Here is a 15,321-nt window from a genome sequence, read left to right as displayed (position 1 = left end):
ATTATACAACCAACTCTATCCATGATTCTGTAACATTGTCCCACTTTCCAGTCTCTTTTAGCTTCATTTTACAAAGCACCCAGGTAGGCCAGACAACAAGACTATTCAGTATTTCACAAGCTAATCCATCATATCCACAGTGTCAGTTTTGCAGTGAATAACAATCCTAGATAAATTTTTCCTTAATCTCACAATCCCATGTCAGTAGGGACTAGGAAATCACACTTTCACTTAAACAAATACAGAATATAAAATAGCATGTTGAATTAAAAGAAACCAGATTTTTTTCAGAACTGTTTTTTCCAGGTTCCTTTTTATGACTGATCTTTAAACTTCCTACATGATGACATTTACTTGGCACCGCATTGATCCAGTCTAATCTAGGTGATAATGGGTCTTCCAAGAGTTATTTTTTAAAAACAAGTAGTTCATCAAACACATTGACAGTTATATTTTCAAATTATTTCCATTTTTTCCATTAAAATATTTGCCTTTTAAATAGAAAAATCCACAAAACCAAAATGCAAATCAGACGAATCTTGCAGACAGATGTACCAAGAAGCCATCACAGCAGTAACCCCTCAATAAACTGTCAAGCCAGCCTTCAAGTACTGAGCTTTAGTCATTAGCAACTCAGAAAACAGAAAGTCCCACACCAGGAACCCCCCATCTCACAGTCTGTTTGCCACTAGACAGTAGGAACATGATACTTTCAGTCTCTTTCCTGATATAAAACTCACCTAAGCATTACTTTAGTAATTCATAGTTGAGAAAAACTTTGATAACAGGACTTCCTGTCAACAGGAGGAAGGAGGGGTAAGAAGGCTTTGTGTTTGATACTACACAGAAAACTGTGTCACCCACCACGTCCCTTAAGAGTATGCGAAACTCAACCTGAAGCTTACGGTTCCAGCTCATGAATTAATGGTTTCGATTTACATTTTGATGACCAGAGAGACAGAGAAATGAGGGTGCAGGTACTTTCTCTCTGGGGAAAACTGGAATGTGTTCATGAGAGACGTAAAAAGGCAAGGAATCCCACAGACTAGCTTGCAGCTGTTATCAGATAGAATGGGAGAGGGAGGGGGTGAGGGAGAAGAGAATACCTGGCATGAGACCTGCTCTGAGGAGCGACTGCCTGACGTGGCAGTGTGGATTTCTGCACGCATCATTCCTCTCAAATCTGTATCAGATTTTGCTGAGCTATTAACATCAGGTGTTGCCACATCATGCCCACTATCTCTGCAAGCAGTATCTTGATGAAGATAAATAAAAACTTAAGAACCTTATTTGACTTCCATGGGCCACGATTAGATTTGCATAGCTGTCAGAGAAAAATATTGAGGAATGAGAAAGCTAGATACAGACTGAGCCATATACGTGGAATCCACTTTCATAGTTACTTTTGCAAAAACTGAGAGGGTTTTGGCAGAAGTTTATCCTAGGAGCAGCCACAGTTGAACATAAAGTGTTGTCCTAGGAGGGCCCCTCAGGGACAGAAAGCTGAAGTATTATGACACCTTGTTTTATTTCACATAGCAGTTCCTACAGTTTGAAAAAAGGTGAGGGCCATGCCTTATGGTTTAATTTGAAAAGAGCATTATCAGGTTGTGTGAGAATCTGCCTCATTAAATTTCTCTTTTTAAAAACTGCTATATCCTTTTTATTTCAAGTCCAACTGTCCTTCAAAAATAACAATTATGAACGCATCCTATGACATTTATTTTCTACTTCTCTTTTGGTTTTTGGTCCCAGAGTGGTGATAAATTGATTTAGTACATGGCAAGTCATGAAGGTTATCAGAAGTATAAGAAAAATATGCAGGAGAAAATATTTTTTGCTGCATTCCTCTCAGTTTTTACTGACCGTGCTCTCAGACTTCTGTGTTAATTTGCTACTCTGCACAGTGCTAGTCATTGAGTGAAGGGTACTAGGTCTTCTGTCGTCTAATTTAAACAATACAACTTAGCCAGGGAAAAAGAACTTCTTACTCAGTTTGTGTGTGCTGACAACAGGGTATGAGTACTGTGACCATACAGAAAGACTAGGGTTTTTTCTTGTTTGATATTTTGTGGAAATAGAAGCTGCATTCAGAAAAGAATTGCTGCATATGGTCAACTTTTTTATAAAGCCATAGTAATGGGCAACTAATATTCCAGTGCAGAAAGTATAAAAATAATGATGAAAGTCTATAAAGCTTATATAAGAAATGTAAGGAACCTCCTGCTTTGGGCAGCATAGAGAAAAGTCAGAAATAGTACACAAAAGGTTAAACTTATGAGAGTGCAAAATTTCTGATGGTTCTATTGGGAAATACCACCCATCTGTGATGTTTCTAGCATAATGTCATTTATCAGCATTCTCTTGGACTTCTTCATCAATAGTCCTCAGACCAGCATGTTGCCTGATTTTCTCTAGACACGTGTTCCAAGGGGAGTGCAATGGTGATTTGATTGGTGTAAGTCACATGCTGTGGCAATTTCCAAGTCATTTTTTATTTGAAACTAAAAAATTTCTTTTAATGAGAAAAATGGTTCAATCTGCCAGGGGTAGTACACAGCTAACAGTATTCAGTGGTTTGATACTGACTTCAGATATTATTCTTTTTTCACAGATTTATAATCAAAAACGTGAGAAAAAAAATATCTTTTTTCTGTGCTTAATAAGGTCTTCATAATATGTTCAAATGAAATATGAAAGACTGTCTGGAATCAGTCACTCAATATGGGACACAGTCAGTTTCAAACTCATCCATAGTTAGTTTGCCATAAGATATCAATGCAAAATATGTTATGTTTCTACAGAAAACATTTTACAACAGCTCTAGTAATATAGTTAGTGAACATCCACTGATGGGAAATAATATCTTCTGTTTAAATATGCCTTTGCTAACTTTAAATGTGCAATTGGGTATTTTTTTATTATGCTGTTTCTCACATTTCTTAAAGATTTCATAGGGTTTGTCTTCAACGGCAGTGTTTCTTGTATTAGCTTAAACCAATATTTTTACTCAATGAATCCTTCTTCAGAAGCAAGAAACATATCTCTAACATAGTTCCTGAAGTTTGAGGGTCTTTGTCTTATAGCTATAATTGCCTCTGAAAGTAATATAAATCATAAATCCTCATCTGCCGTAAGTTGAGAGGGGTGGGTTTGCATCTGTCCATTGGCCTCCCCAGCACACAGAAATGTTGTGACCACTTTTAAGCCCTGCTTTTTCTCTGGAGTGAAAAATTCACTCTTGTTTTGCCAATAGTTGTGTCTTCTTTGACCTATCGTAAAGGTATGCGTGCAGGCACTTGTAGGAGACAGTTAATTCCTGACCCAGATGATCTGATATCAGACAAAATTAGGAAATATTATGGCCTTGGTGGGATAGGAATCAGTGTCTGTTGTCTCACTAATTACATCTGCCTCACATGTAGACTGGAGTCAGAGTTATTTCTGATGAAGCAGTAAAGGGTCCCTGGCCTCAGGCGTTTTGGTATTGGCAGTGTATTGGCTGTGAGGCAGGAGTTAGTTTCCATGGGAGCCCTGCTGGTGAAGGAGAATGCACTGGGAGTGTGATGGTCACTGTATTTCACACTGTAGGTCCTTCAGGACAGCTTTGGCATCAAGTGATTCAAGAGCCTGGTGACTGAACGCAGGGCTGTGCGGTACCTGACCCCTCATGAGTGGGGATGTGGGGTCCCGGACTGCCCTGGCAGATGCATTTGGAAAGTCAGCTGTCTTCAGATGCTGGAAACCCAGGGAGGTGCACACCACTGGCTAACACGGGTAACAGAGGCACCGAGCTGAGAAAACCCACTGCACAAGCGTGACCCGTGTTTCTGAGCATGCCAGCTACACCACAACCTCTCTCTGTGCTTGCCCAGACCCAAGCACCCAGAGCACCCGTCCCACCACCCAGAGGGCACACCTCCGATGTGGCTGTGGGGCACCAGTGGCAGCACTCATAAGCAAATGCCACTCCAGCGCCCAGTCACACCAGCCAGTACTTTCTGCTGGTTTCACTGGAAACCAGGACCGTTGGCTCAGCCAGCCCCCAGCCGGGGCACCACTGCCAGGCGCCCTGCCCACTGCAGGGCCACGGTGCTGGTACCAGCCCATGCAGCTCCTGGGCTGCAGGGTTCTCCAGAGCTGCAGCTTGCCACCCTCACAGGACGCACCCTATGCATTCTCTGCAAAACTGAAGGTGAAGAAAAAACATGTTAAGTTCCTAATGGCAGTGCCCAAAGGTACTATATCTGAAGATAACATCTGCAGAGAGAGCCAGCGCAAGTTCTCTTCACACAAACTATTTCCCAGAGGCTAATGGCAATGGGGAGAGAGAGAGAGAAAAACAAGTACTGACAGTTTACTGTAGGAGCTCAAAGAAAAAGTGGACAAAGCTAAAAGAACTCCAGCTCTTTGTTCGCATTTAATCCAGTTCAGAGCATTCACTGGTGCATACAGATTTACTTTCCATGGCTGACGGAGCTGGATCTGGTCATTTGGTAAGAAACAGGATCTAAGATTTAAGCTTTGTGCCCTTCAGGCTCTTACATTTTAGGAAAAAGTCAGTCTATAAGATATATAAGAAGTTTTAATTGAATGTAAAAAGTGTGAGCAACTGGCTAGAAACAAAACCTGATCTTTAAAGGTGAAAAACACTTTCTGTTTTTAACACAGACCAAGTTTTTAAGGGGTAGAACACTTCTTCTGGCTCACAGAAACCAAGGGAAAGACTGAGTCTTCCTGTCCCTACCCAAAGAATCCCCTATTTTATTTTCTTCCTTCTCTTTTCAACTCTTATCTTGATTTTGTAAAGGCACTGGTTCATCAGAGGCAACTAGAATAATGTAATGGTGTTAAAATACCACTGTCCACATATTTTAATGCAAAACAAATAGTCCAAGCACCTGGTATCACAGTATAATAAAACTATCAAATCACCATTGCAGGCTTTTGCTTTTGCTGAGGATGGTTCAAGTTACGTGTAGCCTATTTTCTAAAGACTATAGAGTCAATTCATCTTTGGCTGAATTTGCAAAGCACAGAATTGAAAGACAGCACCAGCAAGGAGGATATGTATACAAGAACAGAACCAACAAAAGGGTTTGTGAGTTAAAGGTAAAGAGGCTGGGTTAGGAAAGGCAGAACTGGATGGGAAAGGTCAATTGTAGAGTACAGTAGACCCAAATTAGGCAGATGTGTTGTAGCAATTTAGCATAGTATATTGGAAACTCACCCCCAACAAGTGCACAGAGAAAAGGGAGGGTTAGGAAGTGCCATCTACAATAAAAGCCCCCCCAAGCCAATAAGTGTGGCACAGTGTTAAAAGGTAAAATTTTTTCACGTTCCCCTGCCCCCTCCTGTTCCCATCCAAGCGTTTCTGCTCATTTAAGAAGGACCCCTAGCACTTGAGCTCAACTAGTATTTTTCAAACTTGTCATGTTCAGACAAACCCAGACCTTTTTATCCTAAGTGTTCATGCCCAGTCTTAGCTGAGACCAGAAAAGCTGAAGCTCATTCTGGTTGGCATTGTGTCACCCGGAGCAGGAGACCAACACATGACATGAGGCCATCCAGTTGCTGAACTGCTCCAGCTGCTTGCTCAGCTCTTTCCAGTGGAACTACTCATTCTCTCTGAGATTGTTGGCTGTAAATGGGATGTTAATGAAATAAACCAAAAGGCAATTTAGGCTATTTAACTACACTTGAGGAAAAAAGCCCTACCTAGATAGATGACACATGATGTATTTTGTATTAATGTTTCAAGTCAGTTTGGCGGGTCCTGATGGCAGGCAAGTGAGAAATATTTTGTTGCAAGTTTGAACATCATACCAGGGTATAAGGCCAGCCACTTGAACAAAAGCAGTGATTGAATTAGGTCTGAGAAATGTATCCCTGGCTAGTTTCAAAATTAAAAAAAGAGAGCTTTTAAAAAGGTACAAATAAGGCTAAAAGAATTTATGTTATTTTTCCGGTTTCTGTGCTATAACTCCTCTTCTGTCTCCTCATCTATCTTCTAAGTGTACTACCTTATGAATGAGTGAGCAATAAAAGAAGTATGCAGTGGCTGAGAGAGAAACTCAAGATAACAAGATAATGCAAAACGTAAGCCAAAGCTTGAACAGAACTGCAAGTTAAGATGTAGATCTGAATATAAAAGTTGCTCACATCTGAGTTTTAAGGCAGTCATTAGATAGTTTGCATAAAAAAAAATAATTTAAAAACAGTAGCACAAAATGTGACCTAATATTTGCTAAGTTCACATCTGCCAAAATCTTGGACCTATACTTTCTAGGGGTTTTAAGCCTGTCTTCAGACCACACATGCTGACACTTCACTCATAGACTGAAATAAAAATAAAGCTATTTTAATGCCTCTGAAATCCCTATTTTCATTGAAAAAGGGCAGAGGAAGAACAATGAGTAAAGAAGCAGCTATAAACTATCCTAAATTTAGGCAATAGCAATTACTGTGCCTAGGTGACATGGGAACAGCTTCAAGACCATAAGGCATGAGAATAATAAGCTACTATGTGCAGTCTTGAAATTACTTGTTTTAAGGCAGCCAAGAACAGGACGGGGCTTTGCTCACCAGTGTTAATGCACTAATGATCTGCTGGTTACACAACGTAAGTTGTGCTCTTTCTCCTTGCCACTCCTGTTTATGCTGAGACTTTACACTTGAAGTCCCAGCACCTATGTCTGGCTTTTGAGCTGGACATGGCTGCTTCAGTGCTGGCTGCCATTTTCAGCTGCAGTCAGTGATAGTTTCTGCATGGTGAGTTTTCCAAACGTCCAAAACTGAAGGGGGGTGGCTTATAACAAAGGGTTAATAAAATTCTGTATCACTGACCTCCTTCCAGCCTTCTAAACTGCCCAGGTTTGGAGCCACATGGATCATCTGGGGTTTCTCAGAGGAAAAAATTATGTGGCCACTCCCTGAACCCAGATAATCCCTCTGGCTGGGCTTTCCACTGCTGGTATCTTCCAGGTTAAGGCAGAATGTAATAATCAAAATTATTATGGTCTCTTTCAAGCAAAGACCAGTTGGAAATTAATTGCTGTAATTAGCTATGTTTTCTAGCATTAACACAGTGTAGCTGCTAAGTGAGGTCAGTTATAGGGCTTGGGACAGACTGTGCAAGGGCTAGGCTGGTCTCCGGTTTTATTTAGCAAAGGCTGGGTTCGTAAACAAACAGCAGAAAGGAGAAGAGACAAGATTAAGGTTTCAAGGGATGTGAAGTTTGAAGGAAAGATGAAGCTTGTAATCTTCAAAAGGAAAGTAGTGATAACTCAGTCATAAGCATGAAAAACCCCTACAAAGAAAAGAACATGAGACAGGGTGGAGCAAGCCATGATATGGAGGTGTTTGAGACACTCTTACTGTATTAAGGAGGTAGAATTTTTTTAACAAGAATTGATGACAAAATGTGAAACCAATTCCTCATCTTTGCTCTTGCCCGTTATGCTCTAAGACAGACCTAGTTTTCTTGCAAAGTAGCTGGGGCATTTTGTATGCTCCATTATCCATGTGAGAGGAGGCAAAATACTTCAAACCCTCTAGAAAGTGCAAAGAAATTGACTATGGTGTATTAAAATACTTAGATTTCTAAACTGAAGCATAAACTTTCAGCATTTAGAACAGATGATGCTTATATGAAAATGATCATCTGCTCTACACCATTGATTAATGTGAGACTGCATTGATAGAGTTTACCTGCTTCATATCTTGCACAAACTTTCATCACTTTCAGGTGCAAGAACAGAAATGCAGTTTATTTTTTAACTTTTAAAAATCAAGTTCTAGTACCTATTGTTGAACTTTCAAAACATTCTGCATGGGGCATTTCATGTAAAGGTGTGATTTTCCGCCAGTTCCTAATTTCACTGCTATATGCCAGAACTTGCAACAACAGACAAATCAGCAGCATTGTACAATCATATTGCAAATGAAAATGAAGAAAAGCTGTGGTTAAGGAGGGTCCCATCTTACCTTTGGCCCATGGGCTGTGAGATTAGGCAAAGTTATCTTCCCTGCTTGACTCGAAGTACAAATGGGGAATCAGCTTTGCAGGCAGACCTCAGCTGACACTGATGAGCATTTGCTGCCTAGGACAACAGTGTTACCAGGCAAGCAAACCCCGCTGCTTTGGTGGGAACGTGGCCTGTGTCTGGTGGCAACGCATGCTGGAGAGCAAAGCCATCTGTGACTGTCACGCAGCATGCATCAAGTAACCCTGTTTTTTTGAAGAGACTGTAGCTTGTCTTAATGCATCATTCTTTGTTCTTCTAAATACAGATTCTGGAAGAAAACATGAAGTTAGAGTGCAAGTGCCATGGGGTCTCGGGATCCTGTACCACTAAAACATGCTGGACAACTCTGCCTAAATTCCGGGAGCTGGGTTACATCCTTAAGGACAAATATAATGAAGCTGTTCAAGTTGAACCAGTAAGAGCAAGTCGTAACAAGCGTCCAACCTTCCTCAAAATAAAGAAGCCACTTTCCTATCGCAAACCCATGGATACAGATTTAGTGTACATAGAAAAATCTCCCAATTATTGTGAAGAAGACCCTGTCACCGGCAGTGTGGGAACACAGGGCAGGATGTGCAACAAGACAGCCCAGCAGTCCAATGGCTGCGATCTGATGTGCTGTGGTCGAGGTTACAATACACACCAGTACTCAAGAGTGTGGCAGTGCAACTGCAAATTTCATTGGTGCTGCTATGTTAAATGCAACACATGCAGTGAAAGAACAGAAGTATATACCTGTAAGTGAGTACATGGCTGGGCAGGCTGACATGTCCTTGGCCATGAATACGTTTGCACATGCACTCAACGTACCTACACAAGACTGTAGGAAAGACTTGCTCTCCCAGAAGAAATGCTGATGAATGGAGCCCTCTCTTCTCATATTTCATTGCTTATGTGGATACACATTTCAGACTCTTATGAAAGTCAGCCAAGAAACAAAATCAAACAAACCCCACCCCAAGCCACATGACACACAAAACAGAGAGAAAAAGATAATCTCAGCTAATCTGCACCTCTAAAGCAAGAAGCATTGACTGCTTTGTGAAGAGACACCAGTCAAAGAAAAATCTCTGAGTGTGGCAACTAACTCTTGGTTTGGAAAAAAGATGGTCAAAAACTTCAGTGTATAAAGAGCAGGGAGGGGTAGGGGAGAAATTCTTAAAAAAGGGCTTTGAACAGGATGGGATGGACAGTGCCCCATCATGAATTGCCCATGTGAGTGTGTGGATGGCACAAATTTAAGATTCTACACTTGTGAAAAGCTTCTGCTGGTCTTGCCCATCTTTTCCACTTCATACCATTTGCTACAGCGAGTAGAACTGTTGAAGTTTTCTGTAGACACTGCTTTATCTGCCTTTTTTTGTGTGTGTGTGCTGCAGATTTTAGCACAGGGATTGTGGACACTTGGGCATAATAATAGCAATATTTAACAATTTATTCAGATAAAACTAATATTAATTTATTTAATTAAAAAGAACTCTACCAACATTTTTGGAACTATTCTGCAATTAAAATAGATAGCTGGCTTTCTTTGTGGATTAATTTTGTAGAAACAGCAAGGAAAAACTGGAGCTGTATATATTATTCTTAACTAGGATATTTCTATTAGTTGGACTTGCAGGATATGTTCTACAGTACTAGATGTTTAAGTACAAAAGCTGGCATCTTTATATATATGTACATACACAAACACACACTGTTTTGGGTTTTGTTTGTTTGTTTGTTGTGTGTTTTTTTTTTTTTTTTTTCCTCCTGTTTGCTGCTAGTTGTCTGGAACAAAAGTCAAGTGGTAGGGGTTACAAATCTTTACCAGTTGGGTATGTTTGGTTTTTTTTTCTTCAATTTATGAAAGAAGCATTAATAAAATCCCGTTTGGAATATGTCTAAAAATAAGAAAATCCAGACAAACTTCCATCTTTTGGAAAAATCAACCATAGGATAAGAGAGTATATTTTGTAAGAGACTATTTTTATATAAATATTTTATTTATACTATGTCTGCTTGTTCAACCTGTACTTTTTCTCAAAACAGGCATACAATTTGTAATTCTTAGGCTATTTAACAGAGAAAGGGTAATTAGTTTGTGGACACAACAGCAGCAAGCTGGATACATTCAGCTGCAGTTGGTGGATATGTCAGAAAGCAGAATGAACTTTCTCTCCGGATGTGTATACAAACTGGGTCTTTTCCTGCAGCTCAATTTGCAGAATATGCAAAACAAGAACAGGGTATGTAGCATCAATTTTGTCACATAGCTTGAATTCATGATTGGTATTAACTGGATGGTCATTTATCTCATCCAAGAAAAAAAAAATCCGAATTAGTTTCCCACGTGCATCAGTCATTAAACTGTGGCGTTATGACTAGCAAATGTGCTGTGTGTGCTGTCAGTTAAACCTCTATATTGTGTTACTGTCAAATTTGATTTTAATCAGTGGAAGGCTGTAGACTATGACTGTAAAAACTAGCATGACGCACATCGTCTGATTCTCATAGATAGAATACAAAGCTTACTTTTTGTCCAACTCTTTTTGGCATTTACATTATTCTCTCCCCCCCAGAAGGCCAGAGCTAAAATACTCAGAAAAAGATCTAGGTAAATTTAAAGACTACTCACTTGTTTTTCAGAGCCCACCTAAGCCATTTTGCATTCCTTTTATGATATTTCCTTTTTATCACTGCTAATTTCTTCAGATATTTGAGTGGTAGATATTTCTCTTTTTAGAATAATTCTTTTCCTCCTGATTGACTCATTTGTGACCAAAAAAAAAAAAAATAATCTAATTTTAATGTTTTTCACTGGGTAAGAAACAGTCCTACTGATGATATTGCATGTTCTGTCTAGGACAGACCAGATTCTTCTCTGCTTCCAGACTACACGATCTGATGCCTTTAAGGAGGCTAAGAGGGGCATCAGCAAAGGAGACAAACCACCATCCAGCATGCAGTGCATTTCACTGACTCACACTGATAACAGCAAGTGTTACAAGGAGTAGATAATACAGATGTATCTTGTGTCCATTGATCTTTCTGGGGCAAAACTCCCAACTAAGACTGTGAAAACAGAGAAAGTTTTCTGAGAAAGTAAATAGAAGTATCACTAAAGGTGTTGCAAAGTTTCACTATAACAACCTGACCTTTTAGAACTTGTCTGAATGTGGCATGGGGTTTTTTTAATTCACTTCTTGTATATATGTTATTTATGTAAGAACAGAAGCCCATGCAGTACCTGATCCTAGCAATGTGTAATTAGGGTTAAACATACAGTTTCTTTGCAGACCTGCCACTTAACACAAAATAAAATTTTTATGCAATTCAGACACCAGCACGGGATATTGAAATAAAATTTTAAACATAATTTTATTGTTTTATATTGACTTGTCAATATAAAAGTTGGGGTTTTTTTGGGTAACTGAGTCACTGCTTTTAGTTCTTCTAAATTCCACAGATCAAGAACTGATGATGTAAAATGCAATAAAGTACATACAGTATGGATGTTAATTACAACACTATACTATGGTTAAATATTTCAGATATAATATTTACTATTGAAATCCTCCCCCCCCATTTGTATTTTTTTTTACTTAGCAGATACCATATCATAGCCAAAAGTGTGTTCACTAATTAGAGATATTTTTACAAACTATTACTTTTGCAGCATGTTTTTTACCATAGAAAAGTAATTTGTAAAACTCCTGCTTCCTGTATATTTCAGTATATTTCAGTATGCAGTGATGTGCAATGTACAGCTAGCAGATTAATTATTGAAAGACAAATATCTTTAAACAGTTCTATTCACAATAATAAAGAACTGGATGCATAATGAAATGAATTTGGTACACATCTGCACTATATTTTACATCATTGTTTATGATTAATGCATTAATTAGAGAAAAATGTCAATGTGATAACTGGAATAACAGTTTGGAAACTGTGAATTAAAGAGCAAGGAAAACCGAACACTGCATTCAGCTAGAAGTATTTGGAAATTTGGCTGTGTCATCTTAGATAGCAGAAATCTGGCCCGTCAGAATCTGCCATGAGTCTGGAGTTAATTGGTCATTCACTAAATGGGCTTAAATGGCATGAAGAATAAACAGGACAAGGAGAAAGATTTACGATTTTGTAGATATTCCTCTCCCCAACAACAGTTTGTTCTTTGTCCTCAGGGATAGAAGAGCTCTGTTTTTACTTGGTGAAGAAGCACACAATGGGAGTGAAACGCACACAACTGCAGAACAATACGGCTCTCAAAAGAAAATACATCTTTTCACCTCTACTAACCAAGGGAAGCACTGGATTGCTGTCCACATTAATAACCTAGCTGAAGCTTTTAAAGAAAACATACGTTCAAGAAGCAGGAAGAGTAAGAGGAGTAGGAAGCGTAAGAGAACTAGTGTAATTGCAAGTTGGGAAGCTATTATTTATGAAATCTCACTTCCTCATTTGATAGTGGATTTGTGGAAATGAAGCATTTCTGCTTTGGGATTCCTAAGCAAATTTTAAGGATTTTACCTCTCAGTCTTTTTAATAGGTCAACTAACCTGAATACAATTAGCTGGAATATTTGAAGTACCTACATAAAACATGAATCACTCAATGATTAAGTTTTCTTTGCAATGTATGAACAAACCTAATGGAGAAATGTCTTTCAACAGTGATAATTAAACTGAAAACATCCTTAAAGCATACTCTTAAGTGGCTCATTTTGTAAAGTTATTGTAAGGGTACATAGTTACTTAGAAAAGTAAAATAATGGACTTGTACCATATTGCACAGGCTCCCAAAGAACTACCCTGTGGATTACAAAACTGTTTTTAACTGTCCACACTTAAAAATCGATTTCTTGAACACAGAAACATTGCAGACTGCAGTCAGGGTGCACATATACAAATTAAGATACAGTGTAAGTACTTCTGACATTTAAAAATTCATCATTATATTAGATATCAGGAGATATGCACTGTGAATGTCCAAAATAAGTGTATTAACTAATATAGCCCCCTGCCCCCAACTTGTCACCCCAAGAAGACGACTGAACAAGCAGCTCTCCAACTGTTGTATGTATCATACCAGATCCACAGTTGATTTTGTGATTGCCGATACAAACAATTCACTAGTAGTACATCAGAAACCCAATACTACTGATATAGAAAACCCTGTACACTCGTTTTGGGAACACCGCATTATGCATAACTTTCTGTTACTGCAGTGCTTCACTTTCCCACTTTCACCAGCATGCCTGCCTGCAGCATGTATGTACTTGTTATTTTACTGTCTCCAAGCACTGAGATTTTTAGCTGTCTATAGAATGTTTATAAGCTCTCCAATCCATTCCTGGTCACTGATGGCTTGTGTTTCTTGATTTTTGGTCTGTATGTGGGGCTATGATACAATAGAGGAGGAGGACGCGCATGAAAAAACATGCATCCTCTCACAGAGTACCTTTAATTTTTCAGACCAGTAAAAGAAATATGGAATTACTCTAATCATCTAGTACACCATGTCCTCCTAACTCACCTTTTCAATATTATTGAGAAAGCTGCACTGATGGTTTTTCTAAAACAAAGTTAAAGGGAGTGGACCAGAAGAGGTGTTCTCTAATTGGCTAAACTTGCATAAGAAATTGTAGCAAAAACCTGTAAAGAGACAGTGCTAGTTTTATTCTTCATCAGGCAGACTCATAATTTTAAGTGGGACTTCACATGAACTGTACCATAGATAGTGCTTAGTATGATTATTTAATTACATTTACTCATTGTTCACAACCATTTTCCAGTTAATAATTTTTCTTATTCTCTTAATGTTTTTGTGCTTGCTTCACTCACATGATGTCAGCAAACAGTGCTTTAACTATTAATATTTTACGAATAAGTTTGGCAGATTCCCTCCTGGGTCCTTTATGCCATTTCTCCTGTTATCCTGAAATCCTTCCATTATTTACACAATAAGAGGCCATAAATGCCATAACACTCCTAGCATTACAATGACAGCACCCCCCACCCCCAATTAATTTTTTTTGGCCCACAGAGCTTACAAAATTAATGAAATCAAAATCAATTAGACAGGTTTCTGGTATTGTCCCAGGGGTTACATTTTACTATCGCATGCTTTGACTCATTCTCAGCTGTGACATATAGAGATTCTCCAAGTGATGGCAACAGTATCTTGAAAAAAAGTAACTTCTACCAAACTCCATCAGACTGTTTCTTAGTATGGTCAGAGAAAAGCAGTTATTTAAGCAAGAACTAGTCTAACTAGGAGACAGATAAAGAAACCTGAAAAATAAAGAAACTAATGGCCTATTACGGATAGGGTGCAGCCCAGAAATGCTTTGGAAAAGAGAAGAAAAAACACATAAGGAGGAAAACCCCTGAAAAACTCAGTGCATGGAAGGCACACTACTGTCTACCAGGGCATACATAAAGACCTTAACTAAATGGACAGATTTTAGCCAAAGCTAAGCCTGCCTAGTTGTTACACAGCTCTGTGCAATTTAATTTGGCTCAAGCCAAATCCAAACATCTATTCCATTGAATCAGCAAGAAACCTGTTTTGTGAGTTGTTTCTCGTGGTTAATTTCTTTCCTAGCAACTTTTCTTTTGCATGTTGGTCCACTGAAATATGCACTATGTCCATCACATCTGTCCACATACAGCTTATTTTTGAAATTATTTAAATTTGATCTGAACTATTTTAAACTACAGAGGATATTAAATACCTGGCACCTTGAGAAAGAAGCTAACAGAGAAGGACAGAGAAGGTACAGTACAGGTAATAGTGTTAGATGATAACCGCTATCACACAGGACTCAGATACAAAATTTATCACAAAAAATTTTTTTTTCATAGATTTAAAAAAATATCAGGATAATTCCTTTTGGCCTTCTATAATGCTGTGGTGTCAAGTTGTACAAATGTTCTGCACTGAGCCTGGCCTCAGTCAGCTACTATTATCCCCATAAACAGACAGGAAATCAGGAGACACAAAGCACAAGAGGGTTGGCCAGTGGGCACAAAGGAAGTCTGTGAAAGAATTCGGACTACGGCCCAGATTTCTCAGCTTTCGCCATCCTGTTTTAAGGAACTCAAGCAATGACTGATTTACCTTCTTTTTTAAAATACATATCCAGATTTTAGTGCTTTGGAAATGTAGTCACTGCATGTAGTAGGTTCACTGCCTGTTTTGTGTAGCTGAAGTTCGGAGACTCCTTCTTCTCAACCTCATTAAATGCTAAGCACACAGTAATTAATATAGCCTCCACATTAAGTATGAGTCATGCACCAGGGAAACT

General features: G+C 38.8%; 1 protein-coding gene across 2 annotated transcripts in view; it reads left to right on the top strand.

Moving 5' to 3' along the window:
• The window catches only part of WNT7A (Wnt family member 7A), a 37,229-nt gene extending 24,555 nt beyond the window's left edge, over positions 1 to 12,674 (top strand). The window contains exons 3-4 of one of the 2 annotated variants that reach the window (XR_003399327.1): positions 8,293 to 10,255; positions 12,197 to 12,674. Coding sequence is in view for 1 of the 2 variants with exons in the window: in XM_026857723.1 (XP_026713524.1) it covers positions 8,293 to 8,772 (480 nt within the window). In the remaining variant the exon portion in view is untranslated. Of the gene's footprint in view, positions 1 to 8,292 lie in introns of both variants that reach the window. The other variant, XM_026857723.1, reaches the window with a different exon arrangement.
• The last annotated feature ends 2,647 nt before the right edge of the window (positions 12,675 to 15,321 follow it).

Source organism: Athene cunicularia (assembly GCF_003259725.1).
Source record: "Athene cunicularia isolate RWA chromosome 12 unlocalized genomic scaffold, athCun1 chr12_part1, whole genome shotgun sequence".
In the NCBI taxonomy this organism is placed as follows: domain Eukaryota; kingdom Metazoa; phylum Chordata; class Aves; order Strigiformes; family Strigidae; genus Athene; species Athene cunicularia.
The sequence above is the reverse complement of the archived record's forward strand: the minus strand, read 5'-3'. Positions and strand labels throughout refer to the sequence as shown.